Genomic DNA, 27,597 nt, shown 5'->3' with positions numbered 1-27,597 from the left:
CTAAGTATCGTCTCATTGACCCTCCCCTCTCACCCACGGGGTGGTGGGCCACGGTCACTTATTGAGCACCTACTGTATGCTGGGCCTCTGCTGGTCGTCTCCTTTGAGGCTGGTCCTTCCAATGACCCTACCGGGGGGTTGGCCTTATTCTCAGTTTGCAGATAGGGAGACCGAGGCTTAGGTTCTCCTGCCCAGAGTTGCAGAGCCAGACACTGGTAGGGCTGAGGATCCATCTCGGACTCGCCTGACTGCTTCCCCCCGACGGGGGTCACTTTTGGGAGAGTCAGGTTCCCACCCCGAGAGCCCCCGGCCTGAGCTGAAGGAGAAGGGGACCCACCAGCCCTGCGGTCCAGCATTGACCGAGCACGGTTACGTACACGGGTGGCTCCGGCATGGCGGGGACGTGCAGTTTCTCCATGAAACCCAGCCTCTGATAACTTGAAACCCCAAGACAAGGCTCTGTTGGTCCGAGTGATGATGGGAAAAGAACCGGGGTGTAGCCGAGACCACCTGCCGTGATGGACTCCCACTGGGGTGACTCAGAGGCTCTTCCGGGTTTTTTCAGGGCCTTGGGGTCCTTTTCAATGACTGTGGGAGGTTGGGCTGGGGGTTGGGGTGAGTGCACCAGGCCCAGATGGGGGTCCAGACTCCTTGCCTCTCTGCCGTGGGATGGTGTGCAGGGGCTGCTGGGGGCTGGCTCCGGTTCTGAGGGCCAGGGCAGAGCTGGGTGGTCATCAAGCTCGTGTTGCAGGGAGGAAACAGACCGGGATCCGTACCCCGTGGGATCTACCTCCATGTCACCGCCCTGCACTCCAGGACACTTCAGACGCTCGGGGGACCTCATTTTGCACCCCTCCCCCACTCCAGAGCCCACACCTGTCATTTCCTTTTCCTCCATTCAAGGGCCACAGCCATCAGGTGCACTGGGCACAGCTGCTTTAGCAGATGCTAAACCTGTAGTGTATCCCCTGCCCTGTTCAGGAGACTCACGCTTGGAGGCGATGCCTTAGCTAAGAGTTTGGGTAACAGTGGAACTTCCATGTGATGTTCGCCAAAGGGACGAGCTGCTGGGAACCAGAGCCTGTCACCCCACACAGATGACACTCCCCCAGTTCAGAAGGGTCTGCGTCTCAGCCGTAACTGCTGCCCTGTCTGCCTCCCCATCTGGACTGTGAGGTCCATGGGACAGAGTCCGTTGGTGCCTCTGTCATCTCTGTGTCCCCCCAGATTCCACAAGTTACCTACCGGCACAGAATTGGTCTTAGGATAAGTATCGATGAAGCCAATCAAATCTGATGGTCTTTTCATCTTAATTGCTGAGTTGAACAAATATGTGTAACTTTACTTTTATGACTTTGTTTTCATTTTTTTAAAAACCCCGCTTCTTTGCTTTTTCTTTTATTTCCCCTTCTCCCATAATGGGGAACATGCACAACATGAAATTTTAATGCTACTGTTTTATGATTTTGTGTAATATACATGAACCTGCATTTCTTAGTGTTCACTGACCTGAATTAAATAATGGTTGGGGAGTATTTTCACAATTAAAAAGAATCGTAAATGTAGACAGTAGGATTATGAGTGCCCTCATGGCTCTATAATGAGGCCCTGCAGACAGCAGTAAAGTGAGGACATTACAGGCAGGAAGCTGACCATTCAGTACTCAAGGTGTTTTGTTTTGTTTTTTTAATTGAAGTATAGTTGATTGACAATGTTGTGTTACTTTCAGGTGTATAGCAGAGTGATTCAGTTATACATACATCTATATCTATCTTTCAGATTCTTTTCCCTTATAGGTTATTACAAGATTGAGTATCGTTCCCTGTGCCGTACAGTAGGTCCTAGTTGGTTATCTATTTTATATATAGTAGTGTGTATCTGTTTATCCCAAACTCCCGATGTACCCCTCCCTCCCCCACAAGTTTTCAACAGGCTCTGGATAACAGACATTTTGCAGAATGGAGAGCAGTGATTGGGTCTGCATTTTTGAGATTCTTCTGTCCCAAGTTCAGATGCCAGAGCACAGCTCTCTCTCTCTCTGGTGTTTCTGGCTCTGCCTATTTTTAACCTCAGTGCCCTGTGTCAATTAGAAGAGGTGAATGTGGTGAAAATTGATCCTGCGTGAATGGCTGTTCTTGTCTTTATTGATTTTGAGATAGAAGAGCAGCTGAGATCATGGTGGTGGACGTGTGTTGGGGCTGTATTGCTGGTGTCTCAGTCCTGTTCCTTCTGTGAGTACGGGGGGGGAGGGGGGGACGGTATCATCTTACTGTTACCCGGAGGAACCCACTGTTTCTTCAAGAGCTGCTCACTGTGGATGGGATCGAGCGCTTGTAGTCTTTTTGTATGAGGGCATCCCCAATCCACTGGCTTGAGGTGCCAGAGGAAAGGAATTGGGGGTGGCAGAACAGGCAGAAAGTTAGGCAGGGAATGCTGGCAGGGAGGGACCCACAGGCTCACATCTGCTCATAGAATCCACCTAAATATTGGGTTGACCACTAAACCTCACACACACAGGAGAGTCCCTAAGGTTTCCAGCAAAAAGTGTCGCAGCTGGAAACTGGATTTAGCAGCCATTTCAGCTGCTGCCCACTGCAGGGAAGGTAGAGTTTGAAGTTTAAGTACAACCAACCAAGGTAACTGTCAGAACAAGTATTACTCTCCAGAAGAAATAGTAGGATCTGAATCTCTGTAATGAATCATTCATAACGCCCAGCGTCCAATGAAAAAAAATCATCAAGTTTACAAAGACACAGGAACAAGTGAATCATACTCAAGAAAAAAACAGTATCGAGGGGAACCAACCTTGAGATGACTTAGAAGTCACAGTTAGCAGCTTTTATAAATATGGGCTTCGAGGAAAACATGCACCAAATCAATGAACAGATGAGGAGCCTCAGTAGAGAAACAAGAAACTATAGAAAAGGGCCAAATGGAAATTTTAGAACCAAAAAGCATGATAAATGAACGGTCACTGGATCAGTTTAATAGAAGACTGCAGATGGCGGAGGAAGGAGTCATTGAACTTGAAAATATTCAGTAGTTCGATGGAAGTTATACACTCTTAATTACAGAGAGAAAAGGAGGTTGAAAAATATGAACAGAGCCTCAGACATGTGGGACAATATCAAGTGGTCTAACAGGTATAATTGGAATCCCAGAAGGAGAAGAAAGAGAGAATAAGGCAGGAAAAAAAAAAATTGAAAAAAACAGTAGTCCCAAGCTTCCTAAATTCTAAAACCTCTATGATAAAACTACAAAATGTTGCTGAGACCTAAAGATCTAAATAAATGAAAGTGTATACTATGTTTGTGGGTTGGAAGATGATATTGTTAAGATGTCAGTTTTCCCCCAGATTAAACTGTAGTCACTACAGTTCCTATTATAATTCCAACAGACTTTTCTTTTTAATTGACAAGGTGATTATAAAGTTGATGTGGAAATACAAAGGACTTTAGGATAGTCTAAACAGTCCTATAAAAGAACAAAGCTAGAGGATTTACACTGCCTGATTTCTATAAAACTCTCTATTTAGTTTTATACTTTCTATAAAATAAATTAATCGAGACAGAGTGGTATTGGCATAAAGATAGCTGAATGTATTGATGGGCTAGAATAGAGCATTCTAGAACAGACCCACACATGTATAGTCAATTGGTTTTTGTCAAAGAGATCCAAGCAACCCAATGGAGAAAAGAAAGTTTTCAACAAATTGTTCTGAAACATCTGGATATCCACGTGGGGATGAGTAAATGAACTTCGATCCCTACCTCACACCATATACAAAAATCCATTTGAGATGGATTAGAGACCTAAACAAAAACACTGAAACCATATAGGTCTTAGAAGAAGATACAGGAGAAAGACCTTGCAACCTGGAAGAAAGCAGAGATTTCTTACACAAGGCACAAAGATTTTGTAGGTGCAACACAGGATAGAGTCAGGACACCATAGAAGAAAAAGTCAATAAATTAACGTTCATTAAAATGAAAAATGAATGTTTATCAAAAGGCACCATTAAGAAAACGAGCAGCCATGCCAGAGACTGAGAAAAAAAAGTTCAAAAAACATATCTGACAAAAGACTTGTATCCATCGTAAATAAAGAACTGCTAGAATTCAACAAGAATAAGGCAACCAATTTTTAGAAATGGACAAAAGTCTTGAGCAAGCCTTTCTCATAGGAAGATACACAAACGTCCATAAGTACACAGAAAAAATGTGAACATCATTGATCTTTGCAGGAATGCAAAATAAAACCGCAATTCTCACTACATACCTGCTCTAGTGGCTAAAATTAAAAAGGCTGGAACCCGCCAGAGCTGGAGAGAACCGCAACAACTGTAACTCGTGTACACTGCTGGTGGTGGACTAAACGCTGCAGCCACTTTGGAAAAGTGCTTGGCAGTTACTGATGAAGATAAACACACACACCTCCCCTTTGATCCAACAATTCCACTCCTCATGGAATTTCATTTCCAAAGGAAATGAGAGCACATGCCCACAAAAAAAAAAAAAAAAAAAAAGGCAAATGCTCATAGCAGCTTTTATTTACAATAACCAGAACTTGGAAGCAACCCAAATGTTCATCAAAAGGAGAATGGATGTCAAATTGTGGGATTAGGACTCAGCAATAAAAAGGAATGAATTGCTGATGGAGGCAACAGCCTGGATCTCAGGGGCATGATGTCGAGGAGGGGAAGCCAGACACAGACGTGAATGTAACAGACGACGCAGTTGATGCGACGTTCTAGAACAGACGAAGGGAATCTCTGGTGAGGAACAGTCAGAGGCGGGTTACTAGGGGAGGAGGAGGGGTCGATCAGGGAGGAGAGGGACTTTCAGGGGAGAAGAGGATGCTCTGTGATGTCACGGGGTGTGAATTACACAGGGGCGTCCCCTTGTCAAAATGGTGGAGCTCAGGGTACATCTCGATCTACATAAATCCTATCCCCCAAATGAGAAGCCTGTGTTACGGCATTCCGCCCCACGCTCGAAATGCAGTAGGTGCTCTGTAGACACAATAGGTGCGTGTAGACGTCGGTGCATGCCCAGATCTGCGGATGGTGCCAGTGAAGAGGGTGGCAGAGGAGGGACTCTGCCCCTCGGCACCTTCCATAGGACCCCACGGTCAACACTGGTGTCCAAGCGTCTTTCAAGTCCCACCTGTCTGGGAAGCTTCTGACCTCTCCAGCCTTCACTGTCCTCTCCGTCAAGCACAGCTCTTGCTTGGGGTCCTAATGGGGCGGGCACCTGCATCACCCTAAGATCGACAGATCTCCGGCTCTATTTCTCTGAAGAGCCCTCAGTGCCCACGCCATCAGGTCCTCAGCCAATGAAAGCATTCTGACCGGTCCACCAACCAGGAGATAGCAGAGCAGGAACGCGGCTTCCGAAAGACCACGTGGCCAGTTCCCCGCCCGTGCACCCCGGCTTCCCCATCCGCACGACAGAGAACTTTGGGCTCCGTTGCATCTCGAGCCCTGATTCCGGTTGACCGATGGTGGGGGCTGCATGGGGGTCTTTGCCGAAAAACATTCTGAGCTGGATGGGATAGAGTCCTGGGGTCAGTCAGGACGTTCCCCCAAAGGTGGGATGAGAAAGGGGGCTCCTGGGCTGGCAGATTGCTGTCCCTGCACCTGATGGTCTCGAGGACCCTTTCCAGGCTGACGTTCAGTCATTTTATTCATTTCATCGGTTCGTAGAATATTTGACTGTCAAGGTCCCCCCATCCAGCCCACTTCCTTCCAGCGGCCCATCAGAGCAAAGCTGATGACTGTCTTCGGACGGTACGGGCGGGCTGATCTGCCTTTGAGGTGTCTCACTGAGCAGCCCGGGGGCCTCCGTGTCTCCCCTCTGTTCCACGCTGTCAGAATTCGCGACAGTGCCTTTGTCACCAGCCTCGGTTGGCTGCACGACAGAAATCCAGGGTGTCTGGCATCCTTCGGAAGGAACCCTGCAGGTACCTGCCTGGACCCCCGGCAATCTGGTGGGCAGGGCTGCGGGAACGGTTTCCTTTGGGGGCAGCCTCTGGAGAGGCGGGGGTGATTTGTGTCAACACGAGTGACCGTTCCCAAGGCCCACCTTGGGGGACAGAACCCCCTCTCCGCCTTCTCATTGGTTCTGACAGGAGCTGGGAGCCCCGTCACCATCTGGGTGCTGATTCCCACCCCAGTTCTTGGCACTGCCGACATCCACACACTCGTCTCGCGGTGGAGGGCGGGCAGGAGAGGGGAGAAAGGACGAGCTGGGGCCGGGATCACCCCGCAGCTCCCTGTAGCCGCTGTGGAGCCTCGGTGTGTGGTTTTCTAATCTGTGAAAGGGCCTCAGTGCTCTCCATCTCCAAGGGTGTGTTAAGTTGAAAAGCATACGTGTTTTCCAAGTGCCCACACGTGCGTGCGTTGGCATGCCTGTGGACGGGCTCGTCGGGGGGTGGGTGACGTCACAGTTACGGGGGGCCCGTTAGCTGGCCGAGCCCCGTGTATGTGGCTTTGTCCTCAGGCCAACTTTTGCTTCCTGGGGTGGTGTTGGTAAAACAGCAAGTGACGCACCCCCAAAGCAGCAGCTTCCTCTCCTGCCCTTGCTCCTCAGCTCCCTGCGGGGGTCTCATCAAGGTAGACACTGGCTCACCCCCGTGCCTGGAATCGCCCCCCACAGAGGGAAGTCTGATGCATCTACCCACTGTCCCGTTGCAGCTCAGCCCCACGGGGGAGGTGTCCAGGGCGCTGGGGAGACTGGCTGCTGCGACCTTCCTTGAATACGACACGTTCTCTCCAGTAGGCTTGTGGTGACCTGTCTCCCCCTCCCCAGCCTCTAGAATGACAGCTAATATTCAAAAGCTAGGTTTGGGACGGGCCAGAAACCCACTCGTAAGAGCCGCTGGGTAATCGTTTCTGCTCTCGCCTCCCTCCTCCCCCGCCCCCGGACTCTGTGCGTTGGGGAGGGGAAGTGGTCCACCTCATGCTGACGCCTTTCGGAAGAGAACTTTGCCAGGCCTCCTTTGAGCCAGGCCGTGAGATGTGTCCTCACACAGAGAGGCACTCGGGGCTGGCGTGGGCCTCCCGGGGGAGCTGGCCTCTGAGCACAGCCTGCCCCGAGGTCGGACCCCACGGCAGGCTGAAGAGCTGGCTGCCCTGGGCCCAGGGTGACTCCTGTCCCCGATCCCCAGGCCAGAGTGACCCCTGGGGGCTGGGGGCCTGTGGGAGGTGAGGGACAAGTCGGGTTGGCTCACTTGCGGTTGCCTCATTCAGTGAAATATTTGCTGAGCACCTATTTTGTATCCGGAGTGGGGATCAGAAGGGAGGAAGAAGTTGGGTTTCGTCTGGGGAAGAGACGGGCTTATCCACAGGCACTTATAAAATAATTGGAGATGCAGTGAGAGGGATGCCCTTGGTACAAGAGCTCCAGACGGAGAGTCCCGGATGGCAGACTGGGCGGGGGATCCCAGAAGGCCTCTTGGAGGAGGTGTCCCTTGACTGGAGGCTTGCAGGTCAGAGGGGATAACTTGTTGGCAAGATCGTGAGCTGAAAACAAAGGTTTATTGAATCGTAAGTTAAGTGGTAGCTTCCTTGCTCCTTTGGGAGGGGCATCACAAACTCCTCGCCCCTCTGCTCTGCTCCCTTGCTGACTGGTGGGGAAAACGTCCACGTGCCTGTGAGCTCTGCACTTTGACCTTCACACTTCGACTGCTGGGACTGGGGAGACCTTGGGCTGAGCCCAGAGCTCTCGGGGCTCCAGGTCCCAGGCGTGGGCCCAGGGAGAGGGCATTTGGTCCCCAGAACTGGGCATGCCTGTCCGTCAGCTATGCAAAGATTCCCGTTAAGGCAGCATCTCACCCCCGGGCCCCAGCGTGTGTCCCTGCTTTTACTAAAGGGCTGGCGTAGGTGCGCTTTGTCATGGTGGGACCTTCCAGAAGGGCGGCAGGCAGAGCACAAGGCACTCCCAGGCTGCCTGGGTTAAACTACCAGAAACCACGGGAAGCAGGTGCCCTGTCCTTGGACCAGGACACTGAGGCCGAGAGGGAGGGCCTCATGGTGGCCCCAACTGCCTCTCCCCTCTGGGGGCCCCCCTCGTGGACGTGGCTTCAGCCCCCCACCCCTCTCCCCCGCTTCCCTCCTGTGCAGTGAGCATGACGTGGGGGAGGACATCTACGACTGCGTCCCGTGCGAGGATGAAGGGGACGACATTTATGAGGACATCATCAAGGTGGAAGTGCAGCAGCCCATGGTGAGCCCCCGCTGCCCGCCCTGCCCCTCCTTTAAAGCCTCTGCGCAGACCCCACCGTCTGAGCCACGGGCGTGGGGGTGGGGAGCTGCACCCGGTCCTTCCTGGCCACCATGGGGTTCATCCCCTGCGCCGGTCGGCCAGGTCCCTTCTTTCCTATGAAATGTTCTAGGGAGACCGGGATGTGACACCGCTGCCACCCCGCCTCCCTGGACGTGTTGCTCTGGAAGTCTTCTCCGGAGGGCGTGCAGGACCCCGAGTCCTTCCTGCGCAGGGAGCCTTAGATAGTGACGCGGTGCTGGTCTCAGGCAGCCTGCCTCCCTCTGCCCTGAGCCAGCCCTGCGTCTTTCCTGCGCGAGGATGTTTATTTCCGACGGGCGTCGGCTAATCGCGTCTCGGATGTTGGTTTGCTGCAGCTCCGTGTGCTGCCCACAGCTGCTGTACTGGGGCGGGAGGGTTCCTGCCAGGCCAGGACGGGAGACGGGGCTCTGGTGGCGTGGACCACAGCCCTTTCGCACCCCCAGACTCCTGGGGGCGGTCGCGATGCCAGTTGCCCACTGTGGCGGCTTTTGATGCCATCTGCCCTCACCAGAGAAATGGGGGAAATTTCTCTGAAAGCGGGTTTCAGTCTTTTCCCTCAGTGTGGGGGCCACCAGCTGGTGGTGGAGAAACAAAAGGGTAGGACACAGCTCCCCACGAGGCCTCTCAGAGAGGCCCTTCCCGCTCTCTGACGGGAGACGTGCCAAGATGCCGGGCAGTGGCTCACAGCCCCAGATGCTGCTTCTAGGAACGGGTTTCTCATTTTGCCCCTCAAGGGTCTGAAGGTGGGTTTCGCTCCCCACAATTACCAGGAATCTCACTCTGGAGAGTCAGCTGTGGGTCTGTGAGCCCAGGTCTGCCCCCGCCCCGGGCAGCCTAATGGTAGGCAGCTCTGCTCCTGGACCTTCCTGGAAGTGGGCTCAGGGGGCCGGAGGGCTCTGCTTGGCTGCCCCGGCCTGAGAGGCTGGCTGGCCTCCCGCATCGCCAGCAGGCTGAGTGAGATGGGCACCGCCTGACTCCCCAGGCCCTTTGGAAGCTGGGTGTCCTTGGGTTAGGCGAAGGCATGTGGGTGTAGTGGCCTGTGTGTTTGGGGGGATCCCCTGCCCCCTGGCTGTACAAGCTCCCACGAGACCCCGTCTGCACCTGGCTTGCAGAAGCCCTGGAGTGGGTGCTCCCCGGAGGCCGCTGCTGTCCCTGGTGCTGAAAGCACATGACAGGACCCGGGGCGTTTGCAGGACCCGCGGGGCTGGGGGAGATGCCCGCCTGTGTCCTGGGGACAAACCAGCGTCCCACCTGCCCAGCGATGCGTAGCGCCCCAAGTCTCGGCGCTGGGCTCACGAGCTGTCCTGTCCATCTCCTGCCACCCGCCAGGTCCTCTGAGATACAACAGCTGGTTTTATTTCCTCTCCTGTCACGTCTGGAGCTATCTGAACGGTCTAAGTGGAAAGTATTGGGAATAGTGATGTTTCTAAAGGAAGCTACAGCCAGGAGATGGCAGGTGCCACTCTCAGAGCCCGGCCGTGGGCAAGCTGCCATGTGCTCGGTCCTGGTGCTGTCCCCGCCGCCCCGCCAGGCTCCCATGCGGGCGGGCGGAGGGTGTGACGTGCCCTCTGGGGCCGTTGGCTCATGGGGGTGAGCTCCCTGACTCCCCCAAGCTCGGCTTGAATGAGCGTAAGCACCGCTAACTGGTTCTTTGCCCTATTTGTCTCTCCACGCTTTCAGATTAGATACATGCAGGTAAGTGGCAGGTGGAGGGGAGGCCCGGGGCCAGTTCTGCCAGCACCATCTTCCTCTGACTTCCGGGAGGAACTCGGGACCCTGTCCCCAGGGAGACGCTGTTGGGCACCACATTCTTACACACAGTTTTAGGGGAACTGTGGACCCTCAACACTGAATTCCCAGGCTGAGCGGGGCTTCGGGCTTTGGGAAGGGGCCTGGGGGGCCTGGGTGACGTGCCCGCCTGGCAGGTTACTTTGGAGAACTGTGGCCCCGGCAAACCCACGCGGGGCCCTGGGGCATTTCCTGGAGGAGGGGGAGGATGACGTCAGGGCAGGTATGAGTCCAGACGGCGCGTCCCACGTCCCAGCACTGTTTCCCCGGAGCTTTGCTTGCTTGGACTGAAAGGACTTAAGGAGAGTGTCTGGACCATCCACAGAACCTCCGACAGTCAGCCCACCTGCTGCCTCTCCCCCGGCCCCTGTGGCCACAGTCTCTTGGTCAGTCCCACCCCAGAGGTGGGCAGGCCCCGCCTCAGAGGCGTGTCCTCAGTGACCCCTGCCGACGGGCTGTTAGCTCGGAACCTGGTCCGAGGCAGTGGACATTTGGAAGGTCCAGCCCTGTGGGGAATTGGCTTCTTCCTCTGAGGCGGTAGCAGGCTGAAGCTGGGAGGTGGGTCAGCGGGTGGACATGTGTTCTCAGGGAGCTGGTCAGACCCTCTCTGTGCACGTAGCCGGCGCTTTACGCATGTGACGCCCGCTGTATCTGCTGGAGGGGGCGACCAGTCTGGTGGAGACAGATTCGGAAGCCTCTGTCCCATCTCTGCGCTGTCGTCGGTTCTCAGGGTCACACCACATCCCCTCCCCCGTGCCTCAGGCTGCCCGCCTGCAGAAAGGAGGGGAAGGGCCTTTTGTCTCCCACGCGGCCCCCTTCACGCTCAGTGACCCCATGGCCGAGCCCGGGCGGGCGGCAGGTGGAGGGCATGGCGGGGTCCTGGCTGACCTCCTGTGCCCCCTCTAGAAAATGGGCATGACGGAGGACGACAAGAGAAGCTGCTGCCTGCTGGAGATCCAGGAGACGGAAGCCAAGTACTACCGGACCCTGGAGGACATCGAGAAGGTGGGCGTGGCCGCCGGGTCCACCCGGGACCCCTGCCTCCTGGGAGCCGCTGTCACCGGGCAGGGACTCCGGGCAGCGGTGACGGAGGCGGGGCTCAGGGGCCCTCTCGGTTTTGCACCCTCCAAAAAGGAGGTCGCCCTCACCTTTCCTCTGCCCTCTGCCCTCTGCCCTCTGCCCCCACAGGCTGTGGGCTCCACTCAGCCCAGCTTCCTCGTCAGCTGCCACCCTTGGCCCTGGCCCCACCTCCCACCCTTTGGCCTCAGCTCGGACCCTGGACTGTTCCTGGGCTTGTTTCACAGGCTCCTTCCAGCCTAGACGGGGCGTCGTTATGGCTTCCGCTCCGGAATGCGCCGAGCTAGGCTCTTTATGTGTGTATCCTCACCCAGAGCTAGACGCCTTCTGTATACACTCTCCCCCAGGCCAGGCGCTGAGTGAGCTCTTGATGTGTCCTTCCTCCCTGGGGTGCTGTCTGCACTCAGCCTCCCCACCCCGTGAGCTGCGATAACAGCAGTACCACCCACTGGGCATCCTGCACCTGGGACGCAGTTGGGCCCAGTGACGTGAGTCTCTGGAGCTCCTGTGGCGGCCTGTGTGCTCCCCTGAATGGCTGGTCAGCGCTGTCTCCCTGCCGGCCTGCCCAGCTCCTGGAGAACCACGGGCGGGCCTGCTCCTGCCATCCGCCCTGGCCTCCTGTGGTCACTGGCGCAGTGCCGTTTCCCTGTCACTTGGGCATCCTCATTGCCAGCTGCCAGTGCACGCTGGCGTGAAAGAACCAACACGGTTTTTGAGACGGACCCTTCCTGGCCGGTCTTTCATTGCAGAGTAAGGCCAAGTGTAGCCATAAGGGGGTGGCCTGAGAAGGTCCCCACTGTTTAGGGCACTGTGGAGCCTCCAGCCGGGGGTCGTGAGATGCCCCTTGGCCCCAGGTCTGGCCCAGGCTTCTGACCTTTTCCCTCCTCCCGCCCCACACAACCCTTGTGTGTCCGCCCTTTAGCTTCTCCCCGACCACCAGCTTTTCTGCAGACACATGGTCCCAGCTGCCCACTCCTTCGAGTCCCAGCTCCCGTGTCAGCTCCTTCCAGGGCCCTGCAGGCTTCACGCAGCCCGAGTTTCGTCGCAGAAAACCGGTGGGCCGCTGTGGCCCGTCTCCACCCCTGCAGTGTGGGCTTTGGGGGCGGGTGCTGCCCGTCTGCGGGCGCAGCGCACGTCGGGGGTTGAGCTGGGGGCGTGCCCAGCCAGGGTGTGCATGTGCTGAGTGTTCTCGGGGACGATCGTGTTTGCAATCCTCCCCTAACCGTGTTGCCATCCCCGTGTCAGGTGAGGAGACCGAGTCACACAGTGGCCGGTGCCGCCACGGCACAGGGAGAAGTGCTTGGGTGCGTGCAGCAGCCCCTAGTGCTTGCTCGTTTGGACAGGTCTCTCCTGCTGCACACAGCGGCCAAGGAGAGGGCCAGGGGACCAGGACCCTGTGGGAGAAGGGGCAGGGAGAGGGGAGGGTGGCTGGTCGTTCCCCGCAGGGGCCTCCAGGAGGCCGGGGGCAGAAGCACCCCGGCCACTGTGGCGCTTGCGGGGCCGGAGCGGGCCTCTTGATGACAGGTTTGGGGGTGCGCTCATGGGTGTAGGCTCAGGAACCGGTGTCGGGTGGGAATCACGGCATTTCTCGTTCCTCAGGCTCTCCCTTGGGTGACGCCTCTCGCCTCCCGGGAGGACCCCACTTGCTCAAATATCTCAAACAGCAGAGCCCACCCTGGCTGGCCTTAGGGTGGAAGTCCAGCGCCACGTGCAAGGGGCCCTCTGTGGAGCTTTGCCCACCTGGCGGGTCCTCAGGCCTGACCCCCACCCGGTCCCACACTTCCCGCGCAGGTCTCCCCCTCTCCAGTAAGCGTGGAGCACCCCCGTGTGCTGGTGAGCGGCCGCCCCGCAGGACCCTTGATGGGGGAACGGGGGCGCTGCCTGCAGTCGCCTGTTTTTCTCTGAGGCCGTTAGAGCCCCTCCGACCGGCGACTGTGGCCTCGACGGTGACGGGCATCCTTCAGGCGGTGACGGGCTTCTCTCTTCCAGAACTACGTGACCCCTCTGAGGCTCGTGCTGAGCCCGGCGGACATGGCGGCCATCTTCATCAACCTGGAGGTAAGGGTCCCACCCTGGCTCACCGTGTGTGGGCTGGAGGTCCTAACCTGCTCGGGCGTCAGGCGGGCTCCCACGTGACCGTCCCCAGGGCTTGATGGTTGATCCTGGCTAAAGGGTGTTTCGTGGCTGATGGATAGGGGGCGGTGAGCAGGCCCCCATTTCTCGGGGACTTTGGTTTTAGGAGACAGAGGACAGTTTCTGGGAGCTTCCCTGCCCAAGACTGTGCTGGCGGGTGTGCCCGGGACGCACACGCCCTGGAGGAAGCACCAGGTTTTGTCGTCAGTGGAGGGAAGTGTGTCCCCTCCCCCTCTCTGAGCAAACAGAGCGCCCTCACTGCTCTGCGGTGTCTGAACACGGACACCGGAGGGCCATCCCGCGTGGGGCGGCTCACCTCGATGTGGTCAGCAGAGCCGGGCCCAGAGCTGTGTGTGGGTGGGCTTCGTCGGGGAGCACTGGCCCTACTCTTCCTTGGGGTGCCGACGGCTTGAGGGGTGGGCGCTGGGCACCTCCTGGGTGAGGCTGACGCAGACCCCGGAGCTTCGCAGCCCCTGCGCCCCCCGGCCCAGAGCTCATCCTGCCGTGAGCAGTGGCACACGTGGCCACAGGACTGGGAACCTGGATGGGGGACGGTGCTGCCTGCCAGCCACCCCTCTGCTCTGGAGTGCGGACACACTTCCCCAGGCCCCGCTTCCACAGCGGAGAGACTTCACCCGTCAGGGCGCCTGCGCCCCTGCACTCCCGCGTACAGCGGGCGGGTCCCGACGATGCCGGCTGGGGCCGGGCACCGTGTGTCTGGACAGGCTGTGCAGACTCTGGACGGCTGTGGCACCTTCTAGTGAACGGCAGCCGGTGTGTACGTGTGGAAGTACGCCCGGCGCCCGGCCGCTCACGTGGACGTCCTTCCATCAGAACGGCAGCCCGGAAGGAGCGTGACCACGGAGCCCGCGTGCCCCCCAGCCTGCTGTGCCTGCTCACGCGTGGTTGCTTTTTGTCCCAGGACCTAATTAAGGTGCATCACAGCTTCCTGAGGGCCATCGACGTGTCCATGATGGCGGGGGGCAGCTCGCTGGCCAAGGTCTTCCTGGACTTCAAGGAAAGGTGAGTGGCCGGGGCCTCTGGGGCGTCCGGGCGCCGCTCCGCTTCCATCGTGGGGACGGGGCGGAGCTGGTGGGTGAGTTTACCCAGGTTACCGCTGCGTGGTGCCGAGGCGGGCGTCGGTGCTCCCACACTCACCCTGTCCTCACTTGTAAACTGAGAAAACTGCCTGCCCTCCCTGCCGTCACAGCCTGCATGGGAGGGGCCTCTCGGGGGCTCCAGCCGCCCCCTCTGCCTCTATTCTTGGGGGTCGTGGTGGCTGAAGGACACTCGTGCCATCACGACGCCCCTGCCATGCTGCAGACCCCACGGGAATCGGGCACCGGGAGAGTCTGCCCCTGAGTTCTGTGCCTGGGGGGAGGTGACCTGTGGCGCCTGCCTCTACAACTGCACTCACCCCCGCCTGTGCCAGCCTGAGTGAGGGGCTTCAGGGGCTGCAGGGAGCCATGGCTGAGAGCCCAGGTGCTGGGTCCCCAGGGCTGAGGCCATGCCGCTGCTTCTACACGACACCACAGCCCGACTTCTTTATCTGTCGGTCAGGGGCCACGATGGTGTCTGTGCCCCTTGGTGCCCTGAGGGTGAGCAGAGACCAGGCCTGCGCTGCCGACGTGCTGGTCCACACCCAGCGAAGGCTGCGGTGACCGGGCAGGTGTAGGGGCCGGACCTGGGCAGCCGGGCGGGGGTGCGGACGGCAGCCCTGGACACGGTTGCGTGGCCGTCTTGGCATAAACTGGCTTCAGCCCTGAACGTGGGGAGACGTGGTTCCGGGACCGAGAAGCGCAGAGCCCTGGATCTTCCAGTGGTGCCCTGGTCCTGTGCGAGTCTCCGCAGCTTCGGGGCAAGTGTCCGTGGAGCCCGAGCGGGTATAGATGCTCTTGTCAGGATCCGAGGCGGCCCTTCTTCTCCAGGCCCCTCCCAGGTGGTTAGGCTGAGTCTAGACGCAGAGAGGGCGCCGGCCTCCACCCCGCCAGAAAGTCACCTGTGATAATCATGCCCGTTAGTGGGGTCCCTGATCAGAATCAACACTGTCAATGGGAGAGAGCGACAGCTCGTTAGGAATCAACGCAGGGACCTTCTTCTAAAAATAATTATACCGCTCTTACGCGGCCCCTGTGAATCTATTTGATGCTGGCTTTAAGCGCCTCTGTTGGTCACCCCAGTTGATGGAGGGGGTACGGAGGCAGCCTTCTGTTCTCTAGAATGTCCTGCTGGAGCCTGGCGGGGGCGTTGGGATTCTGGAAGCTTCCAACTAGGTGTGAGGGGGCAGCTGTCAGGATGGCTCTGCCATCCCAGCGGAGAGCCCGGGCCCCTGCTTCTTCCCCTTGCGCCTTGGCAACTGGTGCTTCAAGACGGGATGCTGACGAGGACGAAGCCGGATGACGTGGAGGGCTCGCGGGATGCCAGCATTGCAGGGTCCTGGGAGATGGTGGCTTTTAGCCACTGAAATCTCAAGATATGCATCAGCAGATGGTGCCTGGCGTTCTGTCCCTCGTAGAATCTTTGGACAAGGAGCCTGAAGGTTCTGTCTTCGTGGTGCCTCTGCCTGGGAGCTTGTTAAAAATACCGATTCCTGGGGCTTCCCTGGTGGCGCAGTGGTTAAGAATCCGCCTGCCAATGCAGGGGACACGGGTTCAAGCCCTGGTCTGGGAACTAGATCCCACATGCCGCGGAGCAACTAAGCCCGTGTGCCACAACTACTGAACCTGCGCTCTGGAGCCTGTGTGCCACAACTCCTGAGCCCACGTGCCACAACTACTGAAGCCCGTGCACCTAGAGCCCGTGCTCCGCGACAAGAGAAGCCACTGCAATGAGAAGCCTGTGCACCGCACGAAGAGTAGCCCCCGCTCACCGCAACTAGAGAAAGCCCGCGCGCAGCAATAAAGACCCAACACAGCCAAAAAAAAAAAAAAATACCGATTCCTGGGGTCTGATGAGGGATCCTGGGAGCTGTAGAAGGCACCACAGGGGCCAGTGGGGACCCTCATCTGCAGGAGGGTCCCCTGCATCGCCCGTCAGGTAACTCGCAGCTCCGCTCACAACCCTCTCTGCACAGGCAGCTGCATTCCCAGGCGCCTTCACCTAGGATTGCCTGAACGTGCCTCCCCCAGGTGCCCTGTAGCTCCAGGCAAGGAGCCGTGGCCTCCTGAACGGGCAAGGGTCCTCAAGCCTGCTTTCTGAGGGGCCACGAGTCGGGGGGCTCCCAGGAGCCATGAGGGAGCAGGCAGTGCCCAAGTACAGGTGGCAGACGCAGCCAGAGGAGAGCAGACGAGGTTTCTCCAGGCACCAGCAGGTGTGGGCATGCTGGCCGGCCCAGGCAAGGGGGTGGGGATCAGGTCTGGGGGTCAGGCCGGCTCCCTAACCCGCCCTCTGCCCCCAACAAGGTTTTCCTCTCACCTGGCTGCAAGCCACCCTGCTAGGTGGGCCCATGGCGCCCCGCTGCTGGACTTGAGCTGACTGTCAGACCTGACCCTCGCCCAGGTGACGGGCACGGCAGACACTTCTCAGCACCTCGTTAGTGCTGCGCCTTGGCTGGGGTCGGACGGGCACTGAGGCCCAGTAACCCAGCTCTAGGCCGCGTGGCTGAGGTACAGATGGATGACCTGTCCTCTCCTGGGACCCTCCATGTCCCCAGCGCAAGGGCTCTGCTGCCTGGCCTGTCCCCGTGGTCCAGTTTGCCTGTGAATAAGACCTCACACCATCCTCTACACACAACCTCGGGCTGGCCTGCCCCCAGGCCTCCTTTCCTCTGGGAATGACGGACGTTTCCGCCTTGGAGAATCGCCGTGAGCAGAATGCATCCTGGCACCGAGAGCTCTGCAGATGGTCACCGCCCAGCGAGGCGTCGGGGGGTCCAGGCACCCGCCCAGCGAGGCATCGGGGGGTCCAGACACTTTTCCCTCCCTTTGGGGGAGGGGCTGGCTGCATTTCACCAGACCTCGTTTGCCAAATCACTGTTCATCCCAGCGTCCGCCTTTTCTGGCACGTCTCTTCTTACTTCTGAGTCAGCCCCGAAGGCCCTGATGGTCGCCGGCTCACCGGTTCTGCAAGCACTTATGGACCGCCTGCTGTGTGCGGCTGCAGAGCTCTGGGCCAAGGACATCATGGTGAGCGAAGCAGGCTCCGCGCTCCCTGGGAGACGAGTCCACGGACAAGAGACTTACCGTGGGCTGTGATAGTGCCTGAGAGCACAGGGAAGGGGGGGAGGATGAGCACAGGCTGGGGCCCCCTGAGGGCCTGGGGGAGAGGGGATCAGCCCTGAAGCCACGTGGGGAGTAGAAGCTGCGGGAGAGCCAGGAGCTCTGACTGGGGAACCGGCAGAGGCCGGAGGAGCGGGACCGAGGGGGCGAAGGGGAGGTTCTCCAAGGAGCAGTTACAGGTTCTGCAGGATCTGGTGGGCGAAGACAGGGATTCAAAATTTTTTTTTTTTTTTTTTTGCGGTACGCGGGCCTCTCACTGCCGTGGCCTCTCCCGTTGTGGAGCACAGGCTCCGGACGCGCAGGCTCAGCGGCCATGGCTCACGGGCCCAGCCGCTCCGCGGCATGTGGGATCCTCCCGGACTGGGGCACGAACCCGTGTCCCCTGCATCGGCAGGCAGACTCTCAACCACTGCGCCACCAGGGAAGCCCCATCATTTTTAGTTTGTTTGTTTTTTGTTTTTGTTTTTTTTTTGCGGTACGTGGGCCTCTCACTGCTGGGGCCTCTCCCGTTGCGGAGCACAGGCTCCGGACGCGCAGGCTCAGCGGCCATGGCTCACGGGCCCAGCCGCTCCGCGGCACGTGGGATCCTCCCGGACCGGGGCACGAACCCGTGTCCCCTGCATCGGCAGGCGGACTCTCAACCACTGTGCCACCAGGGAAGCCCCATCATTTTTTTAATGAGGGCAGGAGAAGCCATTGAGGAATTCAAGGGGCAAGATGCCGGCAGCTCGTCCCTGATGAAGGATGGGTGGCATCCGGGTGTGGTATGAGCAGCAGAATGGCAGGGGGCGATCACCTCCCTCTTTTTGGAGCTTATTCTCCCATTAATGCAGCCTCGATCCTCAGACAAGGCGGGGGCTCCTGTTAACCTTGCCGTGTGGGCTTAAAGGAGACGACGTCTCCCACATGGAGGGAGCTGGCTCTCGGGCAGGGTTTGCATTGAAGTCACACCTTTTGTATTTATCGCTGGGGCTGACCAAGGTGGGCCTGGAGCCTGACTTCTTGTGGGTCCGCGGTTCGGGCTGGATGGGGCCTGGGGAGCTGGTGGCCCGGTGGTAAGGCGGGAGGACGAGCTCTTAGGAGGGACTGTCTGTGGGGCTTTGCGCACGTGCCGTTAGGAGGAACGTCGTTCAGAAAGGCAGGTTCCCCGTCCCAGGACCCCGTGGGATTTCCGTGAGTGTGGAGAGAGAGGCTCTGGGCAGGGGAGGGCTTCGGCGCTCTGCAGCTTCTCCTTGCTCTTAGGTTAGGTGGACGGCGCTGCCCTCTGGCTGTGATTTCCATTCACGGAAACCAGGATCTCTGGGGGCCTTTCATCTCAAAGCCTGAGGTCAGGTGGTCCTGCACGGAGACAACCCTCTCGTACCCCCTAAGCCCCCGCAGGGGTTCACGTGGCTGCCTTGTCGGGAGGGCTGCCCTGGGACCACCAGCCGGAGAGCCCTTTGCCTCCCGCCCTGTCCAGAGCTCCTTTCCCAGATGGGGCAGCTCGGGACGGGAGAGGGGAGCGGCCTTGGCCACGCGTGGTCTCAGCTTGTTCCTTGTCCCGGGTGAACACCTGGGCGCATCACCTGTGTCCTGGGACGTGCTCCGTCCTGTCCCCGGCTGTGTGGGCTGAGACAGAAGTGACGCAGTGAGGAAATAAGGCGTCAGATGTATTTCTGTGAGAGGCATTCAGGTTCCCTTTATGGGGTCGGAGTTGGAAGGTCAAGCAGTTAAATAAATAACCTAGCGCGGAGCTGGTGGCCAACATCTACCACCCCGTGAAAGAGCAGAAGGTTGACGAAGGTCGCTCTGCTGACAGTCCGGGACACTGGCACGCAGAGTCAGCGGGGACAGGAGTTAGGAGTGAGGTGGCCACGTTACATGCAAACAGGTCGATTCCCTCCGTGGCAAGAGCGCTGGAACCTTTGGGTTGCTTCCCCAGCGTGACGGAAATCACGTGTACAGAACAGGGTCACGCAGCGTGCGTCGGGCCGGGTCGGGGAGACCGCCTTCCCCGGGGCCTCGGGTGGCTGGCGTTCCCAGGCGCTCCGGTGGGACCATGAACCATCAAGTCTTCCGCGTGTGCGTTGCCTTACTTCCAAGTTTCTGGGTTTTTTTTAAACTTTGGTACATGAAACTGGCTTTCTTTCTCTTCCTTCCTTCCTCCCTCCCTCCCTCCCTTTCTTTCTTTTTGGCTGCATTGGGTCTTCGTTGCTGCGCGCAGGCTTTCTCTAGTTGCGGCGAGCGGGGGCTACTCTTTGCTGTGGTGCACAGGCTTCTCATTGCAGTGGCTTCTCTTGTTGTGGAGCACAGGCTCTAGGCACGCAGACTTCAGTAGTTGTGGCAGGCGGGCTCAGTAGTTGTAGCTCGCGGGCTCTAGAGCGCAGACTCAGTAGTTGTGGCGCACGGGCTTAGTTGTTCCGCGGCATGTGGGATCTTCCCAGACCAGAGCTCAAACCCGTGTCCTCTGCATTGGCAGGCGGATTCTTAACGACTGCGCCACCAGGGAAGCCTCTTAATCAAGTTTTCTATGAAAATTCTGAATTGAATAGCAGACTCCTTAAAGTGGAAGCCAGGGCTCAGTTTCTCATGCAGAGTGACTCCTGGTCAGTGTGTCACATTTGGGACTCTGGACCCGGCCATCTGTCCCAAACCCCCAAGGCCCCAGGGAGGGGAGACCTGCCCGGGGGCTCACGTGGCAGAGCCGGGGTGCTGGATGCCCGGCCCAGGTGTGGTCACCGCGGGTCCCTCGGGCCGTGCAGGGAGAGCCTGGGGAGTCCCACAGACCCAGCGGGATGCAGTGTCATCTCCTCCAAAGTGAAGCCAGCAACAGGCCTTGACTGCCTACCCGCAGCGCCTCGCCAGGTACCCCAGGGTGCAGCAGCGTCCGCGGAGGACAGAGAAATGGGCCTGACATCATCTTCACCCGAGCTTCCCAGAGCTGGGCTGGGAGAGGCCTCCAGACGTTTGCTGACACACAGCGTAACCTGTGTCTGGCAGGGCGTCCCTGGAACGTCATGTGCGGGGCCCGGCCTCCTGGTGTCGCCCTTTATTAGCTGGTGACTCTTAGCAAGTTCACTGAGGCCTTGGTTTCCCCACTGGAGAGTGGGGCTCACCACCCCCACCTCTACAAGTGGGTTAAAGGGTCGCGACGCTGTGCGTGAAGCTCCTGGCCCTGGTGGCTCCCAGAGGTGGTGACTTGCAGCCAACGACGTCACCTGCCTGGTCCTTCTCCAGGGGCCTGCTCGGTAGTCGGGTGACAAGATTTTGAAAGATGAGGTTTCAGGCCAGTAACCCAAGGCCCTGAGAGCGCTGGGCCCCGGTGCCGGGGGCTCTGGCCTGTCGGCCCTGGAGGATCGTGGTGGGGAGCAAAGCAGAGGGTGTTAGGAGAGAAGCAGGACGGCAGGCAGGCAGTGGGCGCGGGGGAGGCCGGAAGCGGGGGAGACGGGGCTGGGTTAGAGGGAGCTCCTTCTCCCCCTCTGCACCCCGCATCTTCCCTGGATCCCCGGCCCCTCCCAGCACCCCCGTCTCCCAGGTGACGGGGGCTGACGTCACCCTGCCCTGAGAGGCCGGTGGCTGGAACTCAGGCACAGACCATCAGTGCCATGTGGCAGCAACAAGGGCTGGCCCGCGGGGTCCCCGCACCTCGAAATGTCAGCTCAGGGGCCGGCCCCCCAGGGCGAGCACAGAGCCGGGCTGGGCCTGGGTGCTCACTGCCTGTGGACTGCAGCGTGAGTTGCCTGGGGAGGCAGGGGCTTCTGTCTGGCTTTGGCCCTTTCCAGGGGCGGGATGGGGGGCTGAGGGCGGCACCCCCAAACCCGGTCCTGACCTGGAACAGAACCACAGAAGAGGGCCTCCTGGGGTTCGGGGAAGGCAGGGTGCCCCTCCCTCCCCACGGCTGGCAGCCCTCCTCCTGGGCAGGGCGGGGAAGGAAAGCAGCCTCATGGAAAGAACGAAACCGTTAAATGTGTGAACACGTGAGGAGCTGTCGGGGGGGAGCTGCTTGCTGTGCTCACAGCCTGACGTGAACACGGCTCGGGCTCACACCCAGTGTGTGTGTGTGTGTGTCCGCCGTCCAGGCTCCTGATCTACGGGGAGTACTGCAGCCGCATGGAGCACGCGCAGAGCACGCTGAGCCAGCTCCTGGCCGGCAGGGAGGACTTCAGACAGAAAGTCGAGGTACTTGCCATGTCCGAGCTTCCAGCTCCCTGGCCTCTTACCCGTTCCATGGGAAGCTGGGGGCGGGGCAGTGATGGGACGTTTTTTGTAGATGTTTTTGGCAGGTGGTTTTTTCTCCTTTGCATTTTGTTGGGGTTGAGAGTGGGCAGGGAGAGGTCACCGTCCCAGGCCAGGGCCCAGCCTGGGTGCCACTGTGGCAGGACCCCGGACCAGATCCGGCTGAGTGACTGAGCCCTGGCCCTGGCCTATCGGGACCCCATGGGGGCCCCAGGTGACGGACCTCTGCTGGGAGCCTCCCACCCCTGCCGTGTCGTCCCCCCAGAGGCTGGGCTTCCCATGTTGTATCTGGCCGGTCACACGGTTCCCAGGGTGAGCCCTGGTGGCACGTCCCTTTGCTCCGGCAGTGCTGGGGGTGACTCACCCCTTGGAGAGGCCCGATGCCCTCGTGTGTCCAGGCAACCCGTGGGGAGCCCCTGGTTCCTGCGGGCGGTGCCCCCGTTAGTGTGAGCTGGCCTCCCCCAGGGTCTCTCTGGTAGACCCCAGACCAGGCGTCACCCAGAATCCCCCCCATGTGGCCACTGCAGACCCCTGAGGCTATGAGAGGCAGCAGGGCCCCTGCCCGCCTGCTGTGAAGCCCACCCCTCTGCACACGCCTGGTTTGGGGGGGGCGGTCTCTGGGAGCCGGACCGGAGGAAGACCAGACACCTGGGCCCCAGTGCAGGGCTTGGGTCTGCCCCCGTCCCCAGGCCGGGGATGGGAGTGTTGGGGTCCGGTGTGCCCGGGCAAGGACGCTCTAAATCCACCCGCTGCTCCCCCGACGCCCAGGAATGCACCCTGAAGGTCCAGGACGGGAAGTTCAAGCTGCAGGACCTGCTGGTGGTCCCCATGCAGAGGGTGCTCAAATACCACCTGCTCCTCAAGGTGAGACCGGCTGGAGGGGGTCAGGACCCGGCAGCCCCCGGGGCGTGGGGTGGAGCCCACAGACAGGCCAGGGTGACAAGTGAACAAGCGCATAGAGTCAGGCAGCCCGTGCTTAGCGCCTAAAAACTGCAAAATCAGTGCCGGGAGCTACGCAGTGTTTGTACGTATTAAGAATATTTGTCAGTTAGTACGCAAGGAAAATTATGATCTAAATCGGTAAGAGAAGAGAAAAGCCGAGAGAGACAGAAAAGCACCCTCAGGCCAGAAGTAAGAGCTCCTGGGGCTCGTCTCCTAACCCAGTCCCTGAGCTTCCTGGTGGCCACGGAAACAGGAAGTCCTTCGGGACAGACAGATCTGCGCGGGAGACAGTGGTTTCTGTGAGATGCCAGCCAAGGCTCTTTAGTGAATCAGCAGGTTACCTGTTAGCGCGGCCCCTGGCTTTGTGCTGTCTTAACGTTCCCCCCGTTATCCACAAGCGTTGGAGACACCTCGCCTCGAAGCCGTGTGTCCCCTGGAGGAGGACTCGCTGTCTGTCTGCTGGAGTTGGGCGGCTGGACCAGAGCCGGGGGGGTGGGGGTGGGGCTTTGTCCCGAGGGCCTGGCTCTGTCTGCACACCCGGGGCCTGGTGGGGACCCCTGAGTGGTCACCCACGCCTCACCACCCCCTCCAGGAACTCCTGAGCCATTCCACCGACCGGCCCGAGAGGCAGCAGCTCAAAGAAGCGCTGGAGGCCATGCAGGTGGGTAAACCGAGGCAGGGGAGAGGCCGGGCCAGCCTGGGGCTTCATGGGCCGTGCCCGCCCTCTTTGACTGGACCTGGGCTCGCTAACAACCTTACCTCGGTGATCGGAGATGTAGATCTTCCTGGGACGGCAAGAGGCGGAGCAGGGGCAGGGCGGTGGATGGGACCCACCAGGGGCAGAGGGGGCGGGTGGAGGGGGCTTCCCTAAGGATTCTCTTCTCTAGCCTCCCCTGGCCCACAGTGACCCCACACCCACCCCCAGGCCTCCCTTCCTCTCGCTTCCCTGACCGTCTGCCATACTGTCGCCAGAGTCCAGGCACTGGACCCAGTGCTGGGCCACCTGGCCCTCCCCTGCCTGCTGCCCAGTGTGTGGCATCTGCTTCTGAAATGCCCACTCCACCCAGGCACGGCACCTCTCCCCTCCTCCCTCTGTCCACGGAAGCCCACTTTGCAGCTCAGCCCCCGGAAGGAGAGCCCAGCTCACGTCCCTGCCCCTCTTAGAACCCTTCAGTGGCTCCCCACTGCCTGCTGAGTCAGGCCCAGACCCTCCCCCCGGCACACAGGCCTCCAGAGCTGTGCTGGCTTTGCAGTTGTATTTACCCCTAATGCCCCACCTTCCAGGCAGGCTTGGCCACGCTCAGGCCCCTGAAGGTGTCCGTTCTTCCCCACCTGTGTGTTGGTTTGGGCTGAACCTGTCCTTGTCACCTGGCAACGTCCTGTGCCTCCTCCATCTTTGCGAAGTGACCTTCCCAGGGGGATCGCCCCCTCTCTGGCTTCTGTCCCCCCACTGCTCGGCCGTCTGTTTCTGGAGCTTCTCTAAGCAGCCTGTCCTCTTTACTCCAAGTCCTGTGCGAACTCTGTGGCCTGTGCCATGGAGGCCCCGGCGGTTGCACGGCTCACCAGGCCCATCTTGTAATGTTCCTGCCTCGGGGTCTCCGATTCTGCCTGGCCAGTGGGCTCCCTGTGTGGACGGGCAGGGGGCACTGGAGGGGAGGCTGGAACCAGCTCTCACCCCCTACCCACCGCCTGGCTCAGGGGCTCCACCCTGGGCTCTGGGTGTTTGTCCCGCTGGGCCCTCTGGATCGCGGTGGGCAGTGCCCCCTGGCGGCCAGCAGGAGACTGCAGCGTGTGGGTAGCCGGGCTGCGCGGTGGGGTCGCCCTCGTTCCGCGGAGGCTCTGTAGGGCCAAGAACTGGCTGGTCCAGGTCGACCTGGTTGTTTTCCTTCTGCTCTGACCTAGAAGGTGGCCGAGGGACGGGGTAGAAGGGAGCTGCTCTAGGAGGAGGGATTTCCTGGCGCACCAATGGGGCGCAGCTTTTCTGCCTCGTTTGTCAAGTGGGGTGACGCTTCTCACCCCTGCGGTCATTTCGAGGGCCAGCCACCTCTGGGGACGGTGGACGGTGCTTTGGAGATGCCCAGCCCTTGCACGGTGCCGTGGGGTTCGTGGCTGAGCCCCTCACGCCCAGCGTGGGCCTGCTGACACGCTCCCCGCCTCTGTTGTGTCCCAGGACCTGGCGATGTACATCAACGAAGTCAAACGGGACAAAGAGACCCTGAAGAAAATCGGCGAGTTTCAGAGTTCCATAGAGAACCTGGTAAGTGCGCCGGCTCCCCGGGAGCGGAGACAGTCACGGGCATATATGCGTGTTTTAAAAAATGACTTTCAGGGCTTCCCTGGTGGCTCAGTGGTTGGGAGTCCGCCTGCCGATGCAGGGGACGTGGGTTCGTGCCCCGGTCCGGGAAGATCCCACGTGCCGCGGAGCGGCTGGGCCCGTGAGCCATGGCCGCTGAGCCTGCGCGTCCGGAGCCTGTGCTCCGCAACGGGAGAGGCCACAACAGTGAGAGGCCCGCGTACCGCAAAAAAAAAAATGACTTTCACAGTCTCAGCATCGAATAAGTGGAAGGGCGACCACACGCTCCATCCGTCCGGGTCGTGGAGGCACGTGCAGCCGTGCTGAGCGCTCTCCGCCGAGAGGGTGGAGCAGCTTCTGCAGCGGAGGCTGACCTCGCACTGCCAGGCTGTGCACCGAGACCAGCCCAGGGGCCCTGTGCACAAAGGTGGCCACTGGCTGAGGGCCCGAGGAGGGGAACGGTATTGACTGCCCTGCTCTGCCCTCCCTCCCTGGCCTGGACCGGGACTCCCTTGGGTCCAAGAGGAGAGTGCGGCGCCCAGGGGAGCACGAGGCTCCTAACACTCTGGGACCCCTGGCTCACCCACATCTCCTGTCCCCATGAGGGACAATAGAGAGGGTTTGGTCACCCTGCCCAGGAGTTGCCCTTGAGTTCTCCCCTCCCCCTTGACCTCTAGCAGGCAGGGCTGACACCTCATGGGACCTTATCCTCATCCTGGTCCATCAGAGGCTCAGCCTTGGGGCGTTGGGTGAACCACTGGGTCCTGCGGGGCGAGGAGATGGGCCACCCCAGGAAGCAGGCACCTCCCCACCTGTGCCAACCGGTACCAGCCTCTCGCTGATCTGCTGAAGGTCTAAACAGGGTTTCTCCGCCTCGGCACTGTTGACACTTGGGGCTGGAACATTCTCTGTCGCGGGGCCTGTCCTGTGCATTGTGAGATGTTGAGCTGCACCCCTGGACTCTGTCCGCTAGATGCTGGTAGCATCCCCACCCTTCAGGGGCCCAGGTCATGGCCACCAGATACAACTCCCGACATCACGAGATGTCCCCTGGGTACAGAATCAGCGCTGGCTGAGGACCGCTGGTTTACATGCATTTTCACTCTCTGGTCCCTGAACTTTCAGAGTCCGGGTGAGTGTCTGTCAAAAGCAAATCAGCACAGAAGCTTTTGCAAAGGAAGCCCCGCATGCCCAGGCTGACACCTGGTGCCCATTTGTCTGGTCCTCCCCGACCAGAGTCAGAAGAGCCCAAACAGGACTGTGGTACAGGCACGTGGCGTGAAGACAATCGTAATGTGTCGTCCAGCAAAGAAAAAAGAAGTCGCCGAACAGCATTATGACCCGACCCCGTTTTTCTTTCCTTTCTGAGGGCAGAGGAGGTTAAGGATGGCTGTGCCCCAGGCTGTTAGCGGTGGTGTTAGTGCCTGGTGGGGCCTGGGGCTGTTGGTTTTCCCCTCGTTGAGCGTTGGATGTTTTCTACGCGCTCTACGATGGATGGATGGGCACTACTTTTGTGACAAGAAGACTTTTTTTTTTTAAGTTTTTACATACGACTAATTCTTGCGCATCAAATGACAAAAGTTAAGCAGCAGGGGAGCAGGTGTGGAGCGCTCCTGTGGGCCGGGCGCCCTGCTCTGCCCAGCCGTGTGGTTTTCTCCGGACCCCATCCCAGCAGGTGGAGCTGGTACCTTTCTTTCCGCCCTTTGGAGATGAGACACAGAGGCCCTGAGTCACAAAGCAGGTGCTGGTCCCACCCTGGGTGACACCCACGCTGCGCCCTTCGTTTTGCTCTGGCAGCTCCTGGAAAATGCAGAAAACCCTGAAAGAAGATGCTGAGAGCCCCCGTCGTAGCGCCAGGCGGGCTGGCCTGATAGCGTTTTGCGGCATCCTCTCCTTCCTGTTCTGTCCGCATAGACCGCACAGGGAACGTGCCCAGAGACGTCTCTCTGAATCAGAGCAGAGCAGAGATGCAAACCAGGCAGAAAACAAAAATGAAATCCTTGCAAACCAGAGAGGGGGTTCAGCTCGAAGGCTCTTCCTGTGGTAGATGAACCATCGGCAGGACCCCCGCGCCCTGCCCACCCTCTCTCTGAGAAGCGCTGTTTGTTCTCTGTTTAATTTGGTTTCTCGGGGTCAGGCGTCTGGCGTTTCCCACCAGGTTCCCGCTCTGGCTCCATGATGACAGTGGCCTGCTAACTGACCCACACCATCAATCGCCCTTTGTTGCCGCAGAGCTGGAGGGCGTCCTCAGCAGGGCCGGGTCTGTGGGGCGCAGAGTCTGCAGGCCCAGTTCCTCCCTTCTGTCCCCAGCACCCGCCGGGAACCAGGGGGGCTCGTCTCACGTCGCTCCCGCCTTTGGTTTCAGCGGAAAACGGCCGCCCCGGACGCGTGCCCACCTGCGTTTCTCTCCACGTAGGGCACTTGCTCTGGCACCGGGACTAACGGCCTTGCCCTTTCTTTCCCAGCAAGTGAAACTGGAGGAATTTGGGAGACCAAAGATCGACGGGGAGCTGAAGGTCCGGTCCATAGTGAACCACACCAAGCAAGACAGGTGAGCGGAGCGGGCGCCGGGCTGGGTGGCACCCGAGTCAGACACGCCGCTCCAGGGCGCCCCGCTCCCCGGCGGGCC

The 27,597-nt window shown here is 59.4% G+C and overlaps 1 protein-coding gene across 10 annotated transcripts in view; it reads left to right on the top strand.

Annotated features, from left to right (window-relative positions):
* VAV2 (vav guanine nucleotide exchange factor 2) overlaps positions 1-27,597 on the top strand; it is a 177,865-nt gene that overhangs the window by 124,925 nt on the left and 25,343 nt on the right. For all 10 annotated transcript variants that reach the window (XR_003432407.1, XM_027104325.1, XM_027104324.1 and 7 more), the window contains 9 exons: positions 8,123-8,225; positions 10,998-11,096; positions 13,158-13,226; positions 14,224-14,324; positions 21,577-21,676; positions 22,502-22,597; positions 23,268-23,336; positions 24,846-24,932; positions 27,434-27,519. Coding sequence is in view for 9 of the 10 variants with exons in the window: in XM_027104325.1 (XP_026960126.1) it covers positions 8,123-8,225; positions 10,998-11,096; positions 13,158-13,226; positions 14,224-14,324; positions 21,577-21,676; positions 22,502-22,597; positions 23,268-23,336; positions 24,846-24,932; positions 27,434-27,519 (810 nt within the window). In the remaining variant the exon portion in view is untranslated. The remainder of the gene's footprint in view (positions 1-8,122; positions 8,226-10,997; positions 11,097-13,157; positions 13,227-14,223; positions 14,325-21,576; positions 21,677-22,501; positions 22,598-23,267; positions 23,337-24,845; positions 24,933-27,433; positions 27,520-27,597) is intronic.

Source organism: Aethalodelphis obliquidens, unplaced genomic scaffold, assembly GCF_003676395.1.
Source record: "Aethalodelphis obliquidens isolate GAN/ISIS:26980383/991018 unplaced genomic scaffold, ASM367639v1 scaffold7, whole genome shotgun sequence".
Lineage (NCBI taxonomy): Eukaryota > Metazoa > Chordata > Mammalia > Artiodactyla > Delphinidae > Aethalodelphis > Aethalodelphis obliquidens.
The sequence above is the reverse complement of the archived record's forward strand: the minus strand, read 5'-3'. Positions and strand labels throughout refer to the sequence as shown.